Source organism: Oncorhynchus nerka, linkage group LG7 (genome assembly GCF_034236695.1).
Source record: "Oncorhynchus nerka isolate Pitt River linkage group LG7, Oner_Uvic_2.0, whole genome shotgun sequence".
NCBI lineage: Eukaryota > Metazoa > Chordata > Actinopteri > Salmoniformes > Salmonidae > Oncorhynchus > Oncorhynchus nerka.
The window spans coordinates 22,128,501-22,150,597 of record NC_088402.1 but is presented as its reverse complement, the minus strand read 5'-3'; the positions used below and the strand labels follow the sequence as shown (position 1 = coordinate 22,150,597).

At 44.1% G+C, this 22,097-nt stretch overlaps 1 protein-coding gene across 1 annotated transcript in view; it reads left to right on the top strand.

The window, feature by feature from the left end:
- Positions 1-22,097, top strand: part of LOC115118076 (gamma-aminobutyric acid type B receptor subunit 2-like) — a 173,495-nt gene that overhangs the window by 108,483 nt on the left and 42,915 nt on the right. The window contains exon 4 of the mRNA XM_065021036.1: positions 7,317-7,418. Coding sequence (XP_064877108.1) covers positions 7,317-7,418 — 102 coding nt within the window. The remainder of the gene's footprint in view (positions 1-7,316; positions 7,419-22,097) is intronic.

Here is a 22,097-nt window from a genome sequence, read left to right as displayed (position 1 = left end):
CATGTATTACATAAAGATGCAGTAGATGATATAGAGTACAGTATATACATATGAGATGAGTAATGTAGGGTATGTAAACATTATATTAAGTAGCATTGTTTAAAGTGGCTAGTGATATATTTTACATCAATCTATGGGAATCTCAGACGGGGTTGCAACAATTTCGGCAGATAATTTTAGAAAGAGAGCGTCCAGATTGTCTAGCCTGGCTGATTTGTAGGGGACCAGATTTATTAGCTCTTTCAGAATATCAGCTATATGGATTTGGGTGAAGGAGAAGTGGGGGAGGTTTGGGCGAGTCGCTGTGGGGGGTGGAGTGCTGTTGATCGGAATAGGGGTAGCCAAGTGGAAAGCATGGCCAGTCGTAGAAAAATGCTTATTGAAATTCTCGATTATAGTGGATTTATCGGTGGTGACAGTGTTTCCTAGCCTCAGTGCAGTGGGCAGCTGGGAGGAGGTGCTCTTATTCTCCATGGACTTTACAGTGTCCCAGAACTTTTTTGAGTTTGTGCTACAGGATGCAAATTTCTGCTTGAAAAAGCTAGCCTTCGCTTTCCTAACTGCCTGTGTATATTTGTTCCTAACTTCCCTGAAAAGTTGCATGATGCAGAACGCAACAGGATGTTTTTGTGCTCTTCAAGGGCAGTCAGGTCTGGGAGAACCAAAGGCCATATCTGTTCCTGGTAAAATTTTATTTGAATGGGGCATGCTTATTTAAGATGGTGAGGAAGGCACTTTTAAAGAACGACCAGGCATCCTCTACTGACGGGATGAGGTCGATTTCCTTCCAGGATACCCAGGCCAGGTTGATTAGAAAGGCCTGCTCGCTGAAGTGTTTTAGGGAGTGTTTGACAGTGATGAGGGGTGGTTGTTTGACCGCAGACCCATTACAGATACAGGCAATGAGGCAGGGATCGCTGAGATCTTGGTTGAAAACAGTAGAGGTGTATTTGGAGGGCAAGTTGGTTAGGATGATATCTATGAGGGTACCCGTGTTCACGGATTTGGGGTTGTACTTGGTGGGTTCATTGATAATTTGTGTGAGATTGAGGGCATCAGGCTTAGATTGTAGGCTTGCCGGGGTGTTAAACATGTCAGAGTTTAGGTCACCTAGCAGCACGAGCTCTGAAGATTGATGGGGGGCAATCAGTTCACATATGGTGTCCAGAGCACAGCTGGGGTCAGAGAGTGGTCTATAGCAAGCGGCAACGGTGAGAGACTTGTTTCTGGAAAGATTAATTTTTAAAAGTAGAAGTTCTAGTTGTTAGGATACAGACCTGGATAGTAAGACAGAACTCTACAGGCTATCTCTGCAGTCGATTGCAACACCGCCCCCTTTGGCAGTTCTATCTTGTCGGAAAATGTTATACCTGGGGATGGAAATTTCAGGGGTTTTGGTGTGCTTCCTAAGCCAGGCTTCAGACACGGCTAGGACATCCGGGTTGGCAGAGTGTGCTAAAGCAGTGAATAAAACAAACTTAGGGAGGAGGCTTCTAATGTTAACATGCATGAAACCAAGGCTTTTACTGTTACAGGAGTCAACAAATGAGAGCACCTGGGGAGTAGGAGTGGAGCTAGGCACTGCAGGGCCTGGATCAGGACTGGTCGTCAGTGCGTTCAGAGCAGAGAGTAAAAAGAGCAAGTTTCTGGTCGTGAGAGAATAGATTCAAGGCATAATGTACAAACAGAGGTATGGTAGGATGTGGGTACATTGGAGGTAAACCTAGGCATTGAGTAATGATGAGAGAGATATTGTCTCTAGAGATGTTTAAACCAGGTGATGTCACCGCATATATGGAAGGTGGAACTAAATGGGAGGTTAAGGAATATTGAGCAGGGCTAGAGGCTCCACAGTGAAATAAGATAATAATAATTAACCCGGACAGTAATGGACAAGGCATATTGATATTAGGGAGAGGCATGTGTAGCCGGGTGATCAATAGGGGTCCAGTGAGTGGTTGGGCTGGCTGGAGACACGGCGATTCAGACAACTAGCAGGCCGGGGTTAGCAAGCTAGCAGACTGGGGCTAGGAAGCTAGCAGAAGGGCCTTACAGGGATGTCTCCACGGAGGAAAGTCTGTTTTAGCCACCCCGTGCGGTGACGTAGATAGACCAATCGTGATGGATTAGTAGGGTTCCGAGTAGCAGAGGGATCCAAGTCCAATTGACAAAATGGGTATTGTGGCCCAAGAAATTGGCCAATGGATCTATACAGCTAACAGTCCAATATGCTCTAGACAGCTAACGAGCTGTGGCTAGCAGCTAGCGGGAAGCCATCATCCTGGAGTCGCCTCTTCACTGTTGACGTTGAGACTGGTGTTTTGCAGGTACTATTTAATGAAGCTGCCAGTTGAAGACTTGTGAGGCGTCTGTTTCTCAAACTAGACACTAATGTACTTGTCCTCTTGCTCAGTTGTGCACCGGGGCCTCCCACTCCTCTTTCTATTCTGGTTAGAGACAGTTTGCGCTGTTCTGTGAAGGGAGTAGTACACAGCGTTGTACGAGATCTTCAGTTTCTTGGCAACTTCTCACATGGAATAGTCTTCATTTCTCAGAACAAGAATAGACTGACGAGTTTCAGAAGAAACTTTGCTTCTGGCCATTTTGAGCCTGTAATCGAACCCACAAATGCTGATGCTCCAGATACTCAACCAATCTAAAGAAGGACCGTTTTATTGCTTCTTTAACTTCTTGGCGCACCCATCCCGTTAGCGGGATCATTTTCGTCAACATCCGCTAAATTACAGAGTGCCAAATTAAATTACTGCAGATATTTAATTTTCATGAAATCACAAGTGCAATATAGCAAAACACAGTTTAGCTTGTTGGTAATCCACCTGGCGTGTCAGATAAATAAATAAAAAGCTTTTCGGCGAAAGCTATCCAAGCATTTATGTTAGGACATCTCTCTCAGCAGACAAACCATTACAAACAGCTAGCAACAAACTAGATTGGTCACGAAAGTCAGAAAAGCAATAAAATGAATCGCTTACCTATGATGATCTTCAGATGTTTGCACTCACGAGACTCCCAGTTACACAATAAATGTTCCTTTTGTTCCATAAAGATTATTTTTAAATCCAAAAACCTTCATTTGGTTGGCGCGTTATGTTCAGAAATCCACAGGCTCGAGAGGTGACAACGGGGCAGATAAAAATTCCAAATAGTATCCGTAAAGTTCGTAGAAACATGTCAAACATTTTTTATAATCATTCCTCAGATTGTTTTTACACTAATTATCAATAATATTTCAACTGGACCGTAGCTTTTTCAATAGGAGTGAGAGAGAAAATGTCTGTTCCAAGCTGCTTACGCATGCAAAACTCTGCTGGCACCCAGCCATCTAATGGCGCGATGTGATAATTTTTCTGCATAAAAGCCTGAAACTATGCCTAAAGACTGTTCACACCATGTGGAAGCCATAAGGAAAATAAATCTGGTTGATATCTATTTTAAATGGAGGGAAGGCATGCAATGGAACAGAGAGGTTTCAGGAAAAACAACACTTCCTGGTTGGATTTTCCTCAGGTTTTCGCCTGCAATATCAGTTCTGTTATACTCACAGACAATATTTTGACAGTTTTGGAAACTTTAGAGTGTTTTCTATCGTCATCTGACAATTATATGCATATTCCAGATTCTGGGCCTGAGAAATAGGCAGTTTCATTTGGGTACGTTTTTCATCCAAACATCAAAATACTGCTCCCTACACTCAAGAGGTTAATCAGGACAACAATGTTCAGTTGTGCTAACATAATTGCAAAAGGGTTTTCTAATGATCAATTAGCCATTTAAAATTATAAACTTGGATTAGCTAACATTGGAACACAGGAGTGATGGTTGCTGATAATGGGTCTCTGTACGCCTATGTAGATATTCCATAAAAAATTTGCATTTTCCAGCTACAACAGTCATTTACAACATTAACAATGTCTACACTGTATTTCTGATCAATTTTATGTTATTTTAATGGACAAAAAAACGTGCTTTTCTTTCAAAAACAAGGACATTTCAAAGTGACCCCAAAATAGTGTATGTACAGTATATATATATGTGTGTGTGTGATGGGATATATAGACATAATGGACAGTATAGGATAGAATATGTAGTATATGTGAAGAATGCGTAGGATGGAATAGTATATGTATGTACTCCTGAGTGGTGCAGCGGTCTAAGGCACTGCATCTCAGTGCTAGAGTTGTCACTACAGACCCTGGTTCAATTCCAGGCTGTTTCACAACCGGCTGTGATTTAGAGTCCCATAGGGTGGCGCACAATTGTCTCAGCGTCGTCTGGGTTAGGGTTTGGCTGTGGTAGGCCGTCGTTGTAAATAAGAATTTGTTCTTAACTGACTTGCCTAGTTAAATAAAGGTTCAATAAATATATGCAGCAATACAGTATATACATATGAAATGGGTATGTTAACATTATTAAAGTGACCAGCCTTTAAGGTACCAGGTGGTAGCCGGCTAGGGACTATGGTCAGGGCAGGATACTGGGTGGATGCAGGCTAGTGATGACTATTTAACAGTCTCATGGCCTTAAGATAGTATTGGTATAGAAGTCAAAATTCTGGTATCATGACAACAATACTGTAAATACAGACCCACTGCATGGTGCACACAAACACACTGTGCTCTCCACAGCTCACTACTGTGGACTGGTGTTCAGTAATGGCTCTGCCGTGTGTGTGTGTGTGTGTGTGTGTGTGTGTGTGTGTGTGTGTGTGAACACCGTGTCTCTGTTTGTATAAATGGCTGAGGTGGGTTTTGTGTGTCTAATGGAAAGATAATGTGTTTGAATTGGGACTTCACAATGGAAGACGTCTCCGGGAGCTTATTTAATGTGTTTTTGTGAATATAAAGTAGCTGTTATTCAACTAAGATACACACATTAAATTGCAAGAAAAACATGTTCACACACACACACACAGGCGCGCACACGCACGCACGCACACAGAGAGAGAGAGAGAGAGACATACACACACATACACTCACACGCACATACACACACATACACAACCACCTACACACACACTCATAACTCACTCTCATGGAACCATGTTGTCTAACTTTCCTTCAACACTCTGCTACGTGTAGACAACAGCAGGGCAGCATTACTGGATCAATACAACCTGGCTTTGCTCTTCAGGAATAATAAGTCAACTCAGAGCAGACAAGCTAGTACATTGTCTTCTGATGGTCTCCAGGATCTACAGGCCCAAATCAGACATAAACAAGGAGACACTTGCACACGCTGACAGACGGTTTCCTTCTCTTTCTCAAGCTTTTTCTTTTAGTTAGATGCAGTGTTCCTTCCATTCCTGATGGAAGTGGACAAATCCATCTGCGGTGTGTTTGCATGCATGTGATCTTGCACACGTTCCTACATGTGTGTGTGTGTTGACCTGGCCTTAGTTCAACAGTGAATATTGTTGTAGCTGGGATAAATACTGGACATTTAGCATAAAGGAATTGGTGGTTGAGTTATAGCTAGGAGTTTGTGAGAGAATGAATCAGGAAGAATGAGAGGAATGGATGCCTGGGTTGCGTCCCAAATGGCACCCTACTCCCTGTGTGTAGTGCACTACTTTTGACCAGAGCTGCATGGGTTTCCCTATGGTCCCTGGTCAGAACTAGTGCACTACATAGGGAATAGAGTGCCATTTGGGACACCGCCATGGTGTAGTCCACAGTAAGATGAACCACTACGGGAGTCAACATGGCACAGGGAGGCAAACCACTTCCTCTTCACACCATTATCTACCTCCCTACAGCCATTACCTACCATTGTGATGGCTCAATGCATCAAATATATATTAGCCTCCCAATGAATTTAGACCAGTAGGTGGCCAATATGTCCTAGATATGCTGTTTTCAAGTAAAGTAGACCGACTGAAGCACAAACATGCATTCCCACAGACACACGCACACACACACACACCCCACACAATGACCACATGGTTCTAAAAGCCTTTTTCGCCTGCCTAGCTATCACTGTAGTACACTGTAATGTTTCCTGTAGCTAACTCACAATGCTTCCTGTTTATGTGTCTATTCTGGTTCACTTGACAGGTCACCACAGCGTTAACTGCATTATGCATTTCATCGCATCACACTGTAGCGTACTCACCACCCTCCATGGCTGGGCCTTCTGTGGTTACTAACCCACTAACCCTCTGGAGTTCCCCTCTCGCTGAGACGGCCGGTCAGCCTTCTGCTGCACCCCTCCTCCCTTCCTCCCTGAAGCCATGCAGCCCCTCTGCTTAACTCTTCACTTTAAGAGGTCTCTTCTCTCTACCTTAATCTCTCTCTCTCTCTCTCTCTCTCTCTCTCTCTCTCTCTCTCTCTCTCTTCTCTCTCTCTCTCTCTCTCTCCCCCCTCTCTCTCTTTCTCTCTCTCGCTCTCCCCCTCTTTCTCTCTCTCTCTCTCTCTCTCTCTCTCTCTCTCTCTCTCTCTCTCTCTCTCTCTCTCTCTCTCTCTCTTGCTTTCTCTCCCTCTTCGCTCATACACACATGGGGCTACTATGAGACACACAGTATGCATTACCTCCTCAACAAATAGGGATCTTTCTGTACCCTACTGTGTCTCCCCCATGCTGCATTCAGCAGTAACAGCTGCATGTTTTCCCCCAGTGTCCCTAAAATACCACTAAGTCAACATTAGCTCAGCAGCATTAGCTAAGAAACAAACGCAGCTTACTGCCTCCTCGGCTTATTATCGAGTGCTTGAGACTCGACGGGAACCAAGGAGCAATTTTCATTTCTGGAATAGTTTCTGCTGGGGGGATACAGAGACTAAATTAAGGGATAAATAACTGAAGTCTGTCCATATCTCAGAAGGGGTGCAGGGTCCACTGGAGATGGTCCACGGGCAGGATGCTTCCAGACTGATCTGGAATCAGTTAGAAATGGTCTGCTTCCCAAATGGCACCATATTCCATATGTAGTGCACTACTTTTGCCGAGGGCAATAGGAATGGGGCGCCATTTGGGAGACAGATAGACAACAGGGATATTGTTGTGAGCAGAACAGTGCAATTAGACCTTACTGTGTCTCTGGCTGGACAACACCAACTAGTATCCCCTCTAACTCACTGTCTGGTCTTGTTCCTCTCAAGGTTTCTTCCTAATAAGGAGTTTTTGCTTGCCACTGTCTACTGCCTCTCCTCGGCCTCTTTGGGGTGTAGGCCCTGAAAGCTGTTAGTAATCAACTAAGAATTTACGGATGTGTAAAGAAAGCACTATAAAAATAAGACCTGATATGAGGATGACTCTGTTTCTCTCTCTCCCTCTCTCTGTCTTTGTCTTTCTCTCAGGTGAGGAATGACTTGACCAATGAGCTGGAGAAGGCAGACATCCAGATCGCTGACACCGAGAGCTTCTCCAACGACCCCTGTGTCAATGTCAAGAAGCTCAAGGTGAGTGAGCCACAGAACAGGTTATTGTACTGTCCAATAGGGCCGGGATGATACCAGTATTGCGATACTTGTTAGGAAAACAGTCCTACTGTTGGAAACAAACATTTTTGAATTATTTTCCAAGCTGTAGTGCACAATATTTTACATACAGCAGGTTTTTAAAGAAACAAAGAGTTCGCTGCGTGTTTTCTTTTTGAAAAATGTACTGTACAAATACCTACCTTACTGCAGAAGTATTTACTGTAATGACTATACAACAGTACTGCAGAGATTGGCCTTGATACAGTATTACTTGATATTAATGTAGTAACACCGGTTTGTTTTTCAACCTTTCTGTATTCACTGGAGTAAATGAACTATAGGTCACATATAGCATCAGATCTATTATATAGCCTAACATGGCTTTGTTTCCTCATCACTTACAGTATATTTAACAGGACCAAGACTAGCAGGATATTTTACAGTACCAAGACCAGTAGTATATTTTACAGGACCAAGACTAGCAGTATATTTTACAGGACCAAGACCAGCAGTATATTTAACAGGACCAAGACCAGCAGTATATTTTACAGGACCAAGACCAGCAGTATATTTTACAGGACCAAGACCAGTAGTATATTTTACAGGACCAAGACCAGTAGTATATTTTACAGGACCAAGACCAGCAGTATATTTTACAGGACCAAGACCAGTAGTATATTTTACAGGACCAAGACTAGCAGTATATTTAACAGTACCAAGACCAGCAGTATATTTAACAGGACCAAGACCAGTAGTATATTTTACAGGACCAAGACCAGTAGTATATTTTACAGGACCAAGACCAGTAGTATATTTTACAGGACCAAGACCAGTAGTATATTTTACAGGACCAAGACTAGCAGTATATTTAACAGTACCAAGACCAGCAGTATATTTAACAGGACCAAGACCAGCAGTATATTTTACAGGACCAAGACCAGCAGTATATTTAACAGGACCAAGACCAGCAGTATATTTTACAGGACCAAGACCAGCAGTATATTTTACAGGACTAAGACCAGCAGTATATTTTACAGGACCAAGACCAGTAGTATATTTTACAGGACCAAGACCAGTAGTATATTTTACAGGACCAAGACCAGTAGTATATTTTACAGGACCAAGACCAGCAGTATATTTAACAGGACCAAGACCAGCAGTATATTTTACAGGACCAAGACCAGCAGTATATTTTACAGGACCAAGACCAGTAGTATATTTTACAGTACCAAGACCAGTAGTATATTTAACAGGACCAAGACTAGCAGTATATTTTACAGGACCAAGACCAGCAGTATATTTAACAGGACCAAGACCAGCAGTATATTTTACAGGACCAAGACCAGTAGTATATTTAACAGGACCAAGACCAGCAGTATATTTAACAGGACCAAGACCAGTAGTATATTTTACAGGACCAAGACCAGCAGTATATTTAACAGTACCAAGACCAGCAGTATATTTTACAGGACCAAGAGCAGCAGTATATTTTACAGGACCAAGACCAGCAGTATATTTTACAGTACCAAGACCAGCAGTATATTTTACAGGACCAAGACCAGTAGTATATTTTACAGGACCAAGACCAGCAGTATATTTAACAGTACCAAGACCAGCAGTATATTTTACAGGACCAAGAGCAGCAGTATATTTTACAGGACCAAGACCAGCAGTATATTTAACAGTACCAAGACCAGCAGTATATTTTACAGGACCAAGAGCAGCAGTATATTTAACAGTACCAAGACCAGCAATATATTTAACAGTACCAAGACCAGCAGTATATTTTACAGGACCAAGACCAGTAGTATATTTTACAGGACCAAGACCAGCAGTATATTTAACAGTACCAAGAGCAGCAGTATATTTTACAGGACCAAGAGCAGCAGTATATTTTACAGGACCAAGACCAGCAGTATATTTAACAGGACCAAGACCAGTAGTATATTTAACAGGACCAAGACTAGCAGTATATTTAACAGTACCAAGACCAGCAGTATATTTAACAGTACCAAGACCAGCAGTATATTTAACAGGACCAAGACCAGTAGTATATTTTACAGGACCAAGACCAGCAGTATATTTAACAGTACCAAGACCAGCAGTATATTTTACAGGACCAAGAGCAGCAGTATATTTTACAGGACCAAGACCAGCAGTATATTTAACAGTACCAAGACCAGCAGTATATTTTACAGGACCAAGAGCAGCAGTATATTTTACAGGACCAAGACCAGCAGTATATTTAACAGTATCAAGACCAGCAGTATATTTAACAGTACCAAAACCAGCAGTATATTTTACAGGACCAAGACCAGCAGTATATTTTACAGGACCAAGACCAGCAGTATATTTTACAGGACCAACACCAGCAGTATATTTTACTGTCCGGTTCACACTGGTGTGTCTTACACTCTCTCTCCTACACTTTCTCTCTCCTACTCTCTCTCTCTCTCTCTCTCTACATTTACATTACATTTAAGTCATTTAGCAGACGCTCTTATCCAGAGCGACTTACAAATTGGTGCTTTCACCTTATGACATCCAGTGGAACAGCCACTTTACAATAGTGCATCTAGGTCTTTTAAGGGGGGGGGGGGGGGGGGGAGAAGGATTACTTTATCCTTTCCTAGGTATTCCTTAAAGAGGTGGGGTTTCAGGTGTCTCCGGAAGGTGGTGATTGACTCCGCTGTCCTGGCGTCGTGAGGGAGTTTGTTCCACCATTGGGGGCCAGAGCAGCGAACAGTTTTGACTGGGCTGAGCGGGAACTGTACTTCCTCAGTGGTAGGGAGGCGAGCAGGCCAGAGGTGGATGAACGCAGTGCCCTTGTTTGGGTGTAGGGCCTGATCAGAGCCTGGAGGTACTGAGGTGCCGTTCCCCTCACAGCTCCGTAGGCAAGCACCATGGTCTTGTAGCGGATGCGAGCTTCAACTGGAAGCCAGTGGAGAGAGCGGAGGAGCGGGGTGACGTGAGAGAACTTGGGAAGGTTGAACACCAGACGGGCTGCGGCGTTCTGGATGAGTTGTAGGGGTTTAATGGCACAGGCAGGGAGCCCAGCCAACAGCGAGTTGCAGTAATCCAGACGGGAGATGACAAGTGCCTGGATTAGGACCTGCGCCGCTTCCTGTGTGAGGCAGGGTCGTACTCTGCGGATGTTGTAGAGCATGAACCTACAGGAACGGGCCACCGCCTTGATGTTATTTGAGAACGACAGGGTGTTGTCCAGGATCACGCCAAGGTTCTTAGCGCTCTGGGACGAGGACACAATGGAGTTGTCAACCGTGATGGCGAGATCATGGAACGGGCAGTCCTTCCCCGGGAGGAAGAGCAGCTCCGTCTTGCCGAGGTTCAGCTTGAGGTGATGATCCGTCATCCACACTGATATGTCTGCCAGACATGCAGAGATGCGATTCGCCACCTGGTCGTCAGAAGGGGGAAAGGAGAAGATTAATTGTGTGTCGTCTGCATAGCAATGATAGGAGAGACCATGTGAGGTTATGACAGAGCCAAGTGACTTGGTGTATAGCGAGAATAGGAGAGGGCCTAGAACAGAGCCCTGGGGGACACCAGTGGTGAGAGCACGTGGTGAGGAGACGGATTCTCGCCACGCCACCTGGTAGGAGCGACCTGTCAGGTAGGACGCAATCCAAGCGTGGGCCGCGCCGGAGATGCCCAACTCGGAGAGGGTGGAGAGGAGGATCTGATGGTTCACAGTATTGAAGGCAGCCGATAGGTCTAGAAGGATGAGAGCAGAGGAGAGAGAGTTAGCTTTAGCAGTGCGGAGCGCCTCCGTGATACAGAGAAGAGCAGTCTCAGTTGAATGACTAGTCTTGAAACCTGACTGATTTGGATCAGAAGGTCATTCTGAGAGAGATAGCGGGAGAGCTGGCCAAGGACGGCACGTTCAAGAGTTTTGGAGAGAAAAGAAAGAAGGGATACTGGTCTGTAGTTGTTGACATCGGAGGGATCGAGTGTAGGTTTTTTCAGAAGGGGTGCAACTCTCGCTCTCTTGAAGACAGGAGGGACGTAGCCAGCGGTCAGGGATGAGTTGATGAGCGAGGTGAGGTAAGGGAGAAGGTCTCCGGAAATGGTCTGGAGAAGAGAGGAGGGGATAGGGTCAAGCGGGCAGGTTGTTGGGCGGCCGGCCGTCACAAGACGCGAGATGTCATCTGGAGAGAGAGGGGAGAAAGAGGTCAGAGCACAGGGTAGGGCAGTGTGAGCAGAACCAGCGGTGTCATTTGACTTAGCAAACGAGGATCGGATGTCGTCGACCTTCTTTTCAAAATGGTTGACGAAGTCATCTGCAGAGAGGGAGGAGGGGGGGGGGAGGAGGATTCAAGAGGGAGGAGAAGGTGGCAAAGAGCTTCCTAGGGTTAGAGGCAGATGCTTGGAATTTAGAGTGGTAGAAAGTGGCTTTAGCAGCAGAGACAGAAGAGGAAAATGTAGAGAGGAGGGAGTGAAAGGATGCCAGGTCCGCAGGGAGGCGAGTTTTCCTCCATTTCCGCTCGGCTGCCCGGAGCCCTGTTCTGTGAGCTCGCAATGAGTCGTCGAGCCACGGAGCGGGAGGGGAGGACCGAGCCGGCCTGGAGGATAGGGGACATAGAGAGAGAAAGGATGCAGAAAGGGAGGAGAGGAGGGTTGAGGAGGCAGAATCAGGAGATAGGTTGGAGAAGGTTTGAGCAGAGGGAAGAGATGATAGGATGGAAGAGGAGAGAGTAGCGGGGGAGAGAGAGCGAAGGTTGGGACGGCGCGATACCATCCGAGTAGGGGCAGTGTGGGAAGTGTTGGATGAGAGCGAGAGGGAAAAGGATACAAGGTAGTGGTCGGAGACTTGGAGGGGAGTTGCAATGAGGTTAGTGGAGGAACAGCATCTAGTAAAGATGAGGTCGAGCGTATTGCCTGCCTTGTGAGTAGGGGGGGAAGGTGAGAGGGTGAGGTCAAAAGAGGAGAGGAGTGGAAAGAAGGAGGCAGAGAGGAATGAGTCGAAGGTAGACGTGGGGAGGTTAAAGTCGCCCAGAACTGTGAGAGGTGAGCCGTCCTCAGGAAAGGAGCTTATCAAGGCATCAAGCTCATTGATGAACTCTCCGAGGGAACCTGGAGGGCGATAAATGATAAGGATGTTAAGCTTGAAAGGGCTAGTAACTGTGACAGCATGGAATTCAAAGGAGGCGATAGACAGATGGGTAAGGGGAGAAAGAGAGAATGACCACTTGGGAGAGATGAGGATCCCGGTGCCACCACCCGCTGACCAGAAGCTCTCGGGTGTGCGAGAGCACGTGGGCGGACGAAGAGAGAGCAGTAGGAGTAGCGGTGTTGTCTGTGGTGATCCATGTTTCCGTCAGAGCCAAGAAGTCGAGGGACTGGAGGGAGGCATAGGCTGAGATGAACTCTGCCTTGTTGGCCGCAGATCGGCAGTTCCAGAGGCTACCGGAGACCTGGAACTCCACGTGGGTCGTGCGCGCTGGGACCACCAGATTAGGGTGGCCGCGGCCATGCGGTGTGGAGCGTTTGTATGGTCTGTGCAGAGAGGAGAGAACAGGGATAGACAGACACATAGTTGACAGGCTAGAGAAGAGGCTACGCTAATGCAGAGGAGATTGGAATGACAAGTGGACTACACGTCTCGAATGTTCAGAAAGTTAAGCTTACGTAGCAAGAATCTAATTGACTAAAATGATTAAAATGATACAGTACTGCTGGGGTAGGCTAGGCTTGTTGACACTACCCTAATCAAGTCGCACCGTTGAGTGTGAAGTTTCTACAATGCTGCTTTTCGGGAGCTAGCTGGCTAGCTAGCAGTGTTGGTTACGTTACGTTGCGTTAGGAGAACGACAATAGCTGGCTAGCTAACCTAGAAAATCGCTCTAGACTACACAATTATCTTTGAAACAAAGACGGCTATGTAGCTAGCTATGTAGCTAGCTACGATCAAACAAATCACACCGTTGGGACTGTAATGAAATGAAATGAAAATGTGATACTACCTGTGGAGCGAAGCGGAATGCGACCGGAATGCGAAAGTTCTATTCAGTAGACGTTGGCTGGCTATTGGCTAGCTAGGAGTGTCTCCTACGTTAAGGACGACAAAATAGCTGGCTAGCTAACCTCGGTGAATTAAGATAATCACTCTAAGACTACACACTCTAAACTACACAATTATCTTGGATACGAAGACAGCAAAGACAACTATGTAGCTAGCTAATACTACACTAATCAAGTCGTTCAGTTGAGTGTGATAGTTACTACAGTGCTACGGTAGCCGGTGAACGTATGCTAGCTGGCTAGCTGCTAGGCAGATAGGAGGACGACGAAATACGATAATAACGCAATTATCACTCTAAGACTCCATACTCTAAACTACACAATTATCTTGGATACGAAGACAGCAAAGACAACTATGTAGCTAGCTAACACTACACTAATCAAGTCGTTCAGTTGAGTGTGATAGTTACTACAGTGCTACGGTAGACGGTGAACGTGTTGGGCAGATAGGAGACGACGAAATACGATAATTACGCAATTATCTTTGATACAACGACGACTATGTAGCTAGCTAAGAAGAAATTGCTAAGATTAGACTAATCAGACCGTTGTACTATAATGAAATGTAATGAAAAAGTTATACAACCTGCAGACCGAAGCGCGGATGCGACCGCGGATCTCTCTCTCTCTGTCTCTCGCTCTCTCTCTGTCTCTCGCTCTCTCTCTGTCTCTCGCTCTCTCTCTCTCTCTGTCTCTCGCTCTCTCTCTCTCTCTCTCTCTCTCTCTCTCTCTCTCTCTCACACACACACACAAACTCTCTCTGTCTATCTCTCACACTCACACACTTGCTGTGACCCCGTGAACCCTAAGTGGAGCTGCAATGTCTGATTATAACGGGAAAAAAAACATGTCAACTTCATTTTCATCATCTCCAACACCAAGTGTTTTCCGTGAAATCATCAACCAATTAGTAGACAATTAGTATGCAATTAGTAGACAATGCCTACTCACAGCTGGTCAAAATCACACAAGTCACACTGATGATGTCATTGGAAACCCTTCTCTCCCTCAATATTTTTTTACTACAAAATATAGAAACGCATCACAGATGTTGATGTTGGGGTGGTGCTGGAGATGATGAATATGAAGTTGAAAAAGTTTTCCTTTTAGTCCATCACTCCCCCAGGCCTCTCAGCTCTCACAACACGTGTCTAAGGCCCTCACTCCCCCAGGCCTCTCAGCTCTCACAACACGTGTCTAAGGCCCTCACTCCCCCAGGCCTCTCAGCTCTCACAACACTTGTCTAAGGCCCTCACTCCACAGTCCTCTCAGCTCTCACAGCACTGTCTATGGCCCTCACTCCACAGTCCTCTCAGCTCTCACAGCACTGTCTATGGCCCTCACTCCACAGTCCTCTCAGCTCTCACAGCACTGTCTATGGCCCTCACTCCACAGTCCTCTCAGCTCTCGCAACACGTGTCTAAGACCCTCACTCCCCCAGGCCTTTCAGCTCTCACAACACATGTCTAAGGCCCTCACTCCACAGTCCTCTCAGCTCTCTGATCAACTCACATCACATAAGAGATGGCAAAGCCTCAAACTGCCACACACACACGTACACGCATGCACACATACACACACACAGAGAATGTGAACGATGAGCCTTCTTAAAATATACATGTATGTGTGTGAAGCTGACATTTTAAGCTGACACCGTGGTCCTTGATCAGAGCTAAAATGAAAATGATTATTCGTACTGCTTTGCAATATCTTAAAGTCCTCTTTCTGGGATGTGACGGGCTGTGACGGCTCTGACACCCGATTGGTTAGCTCCTGTATCATCTCTCCATTCGGTTGATGTGTGTAGCCGCTAATAGCCACTAATAGACTGTAGTTTACTTCTATAGTAGTGATTAAGATTCCTAGAGAGAGAACAGCAGTCAGATGCTGTCCACGGTGCTGAAACATATAACCACCATTAGATAGGGACTGTATTGTACAGGGGCTGTTTCATTGTAGCTGTGTGGCTCGTTCTTCCTTTTAATCTCCCATTCACACAATCTGTCTACCCTCTCTTTTTCTCTCTCTCTCTCTCTCTCTCTCTCTCTCTCTCTCTCTCTCTCTCTCACTCTCTCTTTCACATACACACACACTCTGTCTCCTCCCTGCACTTTCCATCTGTCTCTCTCTCTCATTCACTCTCTTTCTCACCTTCAAACCCTTTCTTTCTCTCTTTCATTCCATCTGTCTCTCTCTCTCGCACGCACACACGCATGCACTCACTCACTCACTCTCTCACTCACTCACTCACTCACTCACTCACTCACTCACTCACTCACTCACTCACTCACTCACTCACTCACTCACTCACACACTCACTCACCCACTGTACAGCTCCTCAGGATGGATTAAGAACAGAGAGTTAGCTCCTCAACAGGGAGGGATTAACCTGAACTTGTCCAATAAGAAATGCTTGTTTTAATAAAAAAGCATTTTTGGTTTCAAAACTTTTTGCTAAGGTTTGCTACGTTGTTCACTAATGAATACACCCCAGCCATATTACATTCCCCACATGCACATAACATCTAACATCCAACATCTTCAATGGAATTACTACTTCATCAACTAAAGATACAACTGAAAATTAAAACAAGACCCTGCGATAACCAATTCTGCTATTTGTGTTATTTTGTGACATTAATAGCTTCTCCAAAACTTTGTAGCCTGATATTGAAAGTTGCGTCACAAATGGCACCCTGTTCACTTCATAGTGTACTATGTTTGGCCAGGGCCCATAGGAAAGAGTGCCATTTGGGAGCTACTGTGTGTCTCACTTGGTAGAGCATGACACTTGCAACGCTCGGGTCGAGGGTTTGATTCCCATGGGGGGCGAGTATGAGAATGTGTACACTCACACATCAGTATCATACCTCTTTGTTTAGTTCCCATCAGCCTAATCCAGTTGTTCGATGACAATGGATCTGGTATGTATACTGACCTAATACCTTACTGTTAGTGCAGGGGTCTTCAACAGTCTCCAGTCCTGTTTGTGAATGTACACACTGTATACATTTAAATGGATGTGGGTGAATGTTTTGTTGTATGAGGTGAGGCTGGGGATAATATATGGTGCATAAGGAAAGTATTCGTACCCCTTTACGTTTTCCACATATTGTTACAACTACAGACTTATTCTAAAATAGATTCAAATATTTATTTTTGTCATCAATTTACACACAATAACCCCTAATGATGAAGCAAAAACAGTTTTTTTTTTACTTTTAAAAATGTATTAAAAATTTAAAAACAAAATACCTTATTTCAGACTCTGTGCTATGAGACTCGAAATTGAGCTCAGGTGCATCCTGTTTCCATTGATCATCCTTGAGATGTTTCTACAACTTGATTGGAGTCAACCTGTGGTAAATTTGATTGATTGGATATTGTTTGGAAAGACACACACCTGTCTATATAAGGTCTCACAGTTGACAGTGCATGTCAGAGCAAAAACCAAGCCATGAGGTCGAAGGAATTGACCATAGAGCTCCGAGACAGGATTGTGTCGAGGCACAAATCTGGGGAAGGGTACCAAACCAATCTGCAGCTTTGAAGGTCCCCAAGAACACAGTGGCCTCCATCATTCTTAAATGGAAGAAGATGAAACCAAAATGAAACTCTTTGGCCTGAATGCTAAGCGTCACATCTGGAGGAAACCTGGCATCATCCCTATGGTGAAGCATGGTGGTGACAGCATCATGCTGTGGGAATGTTTTTCAGGTTGCAAGACTAGTCAGTATCGAGGGAAAGATGAACAGAGCAAAGTACAGAAAGTTCCTTGATGAAAACCTGCTCCAAAGCGCTCAGGACCTCAGACTGGGGCGAAGGTTCACCTTCCAACAGGACAACGACCCTAAGCACACAGCCAAGACAAAAAAAGCTGTGCAGTGACGCTTCCCGTCCAACCTGATAGAGCTTGAGAGGATCTGCAGAGAAGAATGGGAGAAACTCCCCAAATACAGGTGTGCCAAGCTTGTAGCATCATACCCAAGAAGACAAGGCTGTAATCGCTGCCAATGGGGCTTCAACAAAGTGCTGAGTAAGGGGTCTGAATACTTATTTCAGTTTTTTATTTTGTAATAAATTTGCAAACATTTATAAAAACCTGTTTTTACTTAGTCATTATGGGGTATTGTGTGTAGGTTGATGAGAAAAAAAAGAATGTAATCAGTTTTAGAATAAGGTTGTAACTTAACAAAATGTGTAAAAAGTCAAGGTGTCTGAATACTCTCAGAATAAGTTGTATATGTGTATTTGTTGCACTTCAGAGTCACCATGCTGTGCCATAAACAAACAACACTAACCTTGGTTGCTTGGCAATAAAGTGTCTTGTATCTATTGACTGTGCAGGTTTTTGTTACAGGCCAGCACTAACACACCGGATGAAGCTGGCCACGGTCCAGACTTAAGACCACAGTCAGTCGGTTGTTTGAAACTGGTGTTTTAGTGTTCATCTGGAACAAAGACTTGCATGTGCCAATAGCTCTCCAGGAATGGAGTTTGTGAACGGCGCGTTAGACAATGTCCATTATTAGATCTAGTAATGTGTGCCCTTGCCATGAAGTAATCATCAAAGCTAGACTGTGGTGCTGTAATGGTAGAAATATGACAGTGTCAGTCTATAAATCTGATATACAGTATGTGTAGATTCTCATAAACAGACCTTGTTTATTTCATTCAGGCTGTGACCCAAATGGCATCCTATGTGCCCTGGTCAAAAGTAGTGCACTATACAGGGAATAGGCAGCCGCAGTCTTTAGTAAAGCCATATCACCATGCCTAGTGTTTCTTTACACAGCCTCATTGTGTTTTTAGTGTCGCTACGTTGACCCCTGCAAATACATCAAGAGTAAAGTTACTAACATCATCGCCAGCATGGAATAAGCAAATGTCTGGCAAGCTGTTGCCATTGGTTAATACATACTGTACTCTAACCACCTGATCTGAAAGTCAAACAAAATAGCCATAACAAAACTCCATCCCAGAGACCACCAGGACCCAAACAGAACAACCTTAACCTCTCTGGGATATGTGGGACGGTAGCATCCCACCTCGCCAACAGCCAGTGAAAGTACAGGGCGCCAAATTCAAAACATCAAAAATCGTATAATTAAAATTACTCAAGCATACAAGTATTTTACACCATTTTAAAGATAAGATTCTTGTTAATCCAGCGACAGTGTCTGATTTAAAAAATGCTTTACAGCAAAAGCATCACAAACAATTGTTAGGTCACCACCAACTCACTGTCACGTTCTGACCTTTATTCCTTTGTTTTGTCTTTATCTAGTACGTTCAGGGCGTGAGTTGGGGTGGGCAGTCTATGTTAGTTTTTCTATATTTTCTATTTCTGTGTTTGGCCTGATATGGTTCTCAATCAGAGGCAGCTGTCTATCGTTGTCCCTGATTGAGAACCATATTTAGGTAGCCTGTTTTCCTTTGTGTTTTTTGGGTGGTTGTTTTCAGTCTTTGTGTGTTTGCACCAGACAGGACAGTTTTGGTTGTTTCTTTGTTGTTTTTGTTATTCAGTGTTCAGTTTTGAGTATTATTAAAAACCATGAACACTTACCACGCTGCACCTTGGTCCTCACCTTCTTCCACCGATGACAGCCGTTACACTCACAGAAAAACACAGCCATTTTTCCAGCCAAAGAGAGGAGTCACAAAAAGCACAAATAGAGATAAAATTCATCACTCACCTTTGATGATCTTCATCAGATGACACTCATAGGACTTCATGTTACACAATACATGTATGTTTTGTTCGATAAAGTGCATATTTATATAAAAAAAATCTCATTTTACATTGGCGCGTTACGTTCAGTAGTTCTAAAACACACATCAATTTACAGAAATACAAGTGTTATACATGGAATTAGAGATATACTTCTCCTTAATGCAACCGCTGTGTCAGATTTCAAAAGACCTTTACGGAAAAAGCAAACCATGCAATAATCTGAGTACAGCGTTCAGACAACAAAGCAGCCAAAAAGATATCCGCCATATTGTGTGGTCAACATTAGTCAGAAATAGCATTATAAATATTCACTTACCTTTGATCTTCATCTGAATGCACTCCCAGGAATCCCAGTTCCACAATAAATGTTTAATTTGTTCGATAAAGTTCATAATTTATGTCCAAATAGCTTCTTTTGTTAGGGCGTTTGGTAAACAAATCCAAACACACGTTCAGGTCCAGCCGAACGTCGGACGAAAAGTTCAAAAAGTTCCGTTACAGCCCGTAGAAACTTGTCAGAATAAGTATAGAATCAATCTTTAGGATGTTTTTATCATAAATCTTCAATAATGTTCCAACCGGAGAATTCCTATGTCTGTAGAAAAGCAATTGAACGAGAGCTAACTCTCTCGTGACCGCGCGTCACGAGCCTGTGGCACTCTGCCAGACACCTGGCTCAATCCGCTCTCATTCAGCCCCCCTTCATAGTAGAAGCCTCAAACAAAGTTCTAAAGACTGTCGACATCTAGTGGAAGCCTTGTGAAGTGCAATATGACCCCATTTACACTGTATATTGGAATAGCAAAGAGTTGAAAACCTACAAACCTCAGATTTCCCATTTCCTGGTTGGATTTTTCTCAGGTTTTTGCCTGCCATATGAGTTCTCTTATACTCACAGACATCATTCAAACAGTTTTAGAAACTTCAGAGTGTCCAATACTACTAATAATATGCATATATTAGAATCTGGGACATAGTAGCAGGCAGTTTACTCTGGGCACATTCATCCAAGCTACTCAATACTGCCCCCCTGTCACCAAGAAGTTAAAGTACGGTAGCTACGTGTAACAGTTCCACCTGCAACTAGCACCACATGTAAATTACAAACCAGTATTGAGAATTGAGAATTGTCACACTGAAACTCGGAGACCTCAAGTCCGGGGCCCATTTTTCACATCGTGGTACCAAATACAGTATGAAGCCCAATTTTCCCCTGAGTCCAGGAACAGAGCATGGTGAATGGTGCCAGGTCTCTCTGTGCTGGAATTGTCCATCTCCACTTCCCTAACAGCTGGAGTCATTTTGGTTAAGTGCCTTCCTCCAGGGAACAGTGGCACCATTCAGGCCCAGGAGGACCAGAACCCTGCGAGATCCAGGTTCAACCCGAGCCAAAGGGGTTCTGAAAAGGAAAAGTGGCTTCAAAGCAGAGTGGTCCACACAAAAGCTCCAACTATTCTGCTTGCTCCCAGCATGCACTCTGGCTCTGAGTACAGTCCAATGCAACATTGTAGGTATTGTGGGGCAGGGTGGCCCCCTACAGTCGATTGACGCACCCGTGCTTCAATCTAATTAACATATACTGAAAAAATGGAAATGTTTTAATTAAATGCAACATGAAAGAATTTCAAAGATTTTACTGAGTTCCAGTTCATATAAGAAAATTTGTAAATTTAAATAAATTGCCCTAAAGGCCCTAATCTATGGATTTCACATGACTAGGTAGGGGTGCAGCCGTTGAGGGGACTTGGAGGGCATAGGCCCACCCACTTGGCCACCAGTTGGGAGGCCCTATGCCCTCCAAAAAAGCTGCAGGAACAACACACATAGGGGTGTGTGTGTGGTGTGTGTGTGTGTGTGTGTGTGTGTGTCTGTGTCTGAGTGTCCTCAACTTCCAGCGGGCAGCCAAGTTTGCTTTCACTCAGTCAGAATGTATGTTAGTTTCATATTTTTCCCCTAACCTTTGCCCACTTGGTAGATATTTTGCACATTGATAGCTTGATAGCAAACCGGCCTTACGGTGTGATTAATCATAGTAGGTGGCAGCAGCAATCTTAAAGATCAGACCAAGAACATATGAGGAAGAGTGAAATGATGAAGTGAGTGGATGGAGAAATACAGCTTCACTCTATCCAATCAGAGAAGCAGGATCAATGTACAGCCCACACTTCTCTTAACAGACAGGCAAACTAGCCAGTTTGTTATTTAGACCAGGCAAAGACAGTACAGTATGGTTTAGAAACTCTGACTGAGTGACATTTTCGGTTGTTTTACTTCACAGAAATGTATGGACTTTTACAGTTGAAGTTAAGTAATTTCACTGATGGCAAAATAATTTATGTTGAGGAAGAAATGTATATATTGTTTTTGTCACAGCAATTATGGACTCTCAGGAAGATTATTTAATTATGGCGCAAAGAGAAATGAAAGGTTTTTGACCAAATACATTTCTGTCCCATATAGTAGCCACCCTCTACCTACATTTCAGTCAACCATTGGAAAATGCATAGCGGGCAACATCGAAAATGCTTTGGCCTGTATAGCCACGAGATCTATACAAATGTTATAAAGCACCTATAGCATGTCACAATGATAGCGGGCATATCGATGATATATCAATGTTCTATATTTCAGATAAAGTCTATGATTGTTTATTGCATTACTTGACAGATATTGACCATGGTCACTAGACAATCTATGCTTTTTCACTAAATTAACAGTGTAATGTAATGTATAGTTGGCAATGGAAAATACCCTTCACTGTTGCTATGGTTCAAGCTGGATAGAAATCCTTCATCAGTCAAAACTGACCTTTTCTAGACTTGATGCCTGTGGCTTAAGTTGCATCCTAAATGGCACCCTATTCCCTTCTGTACATAGTGCAC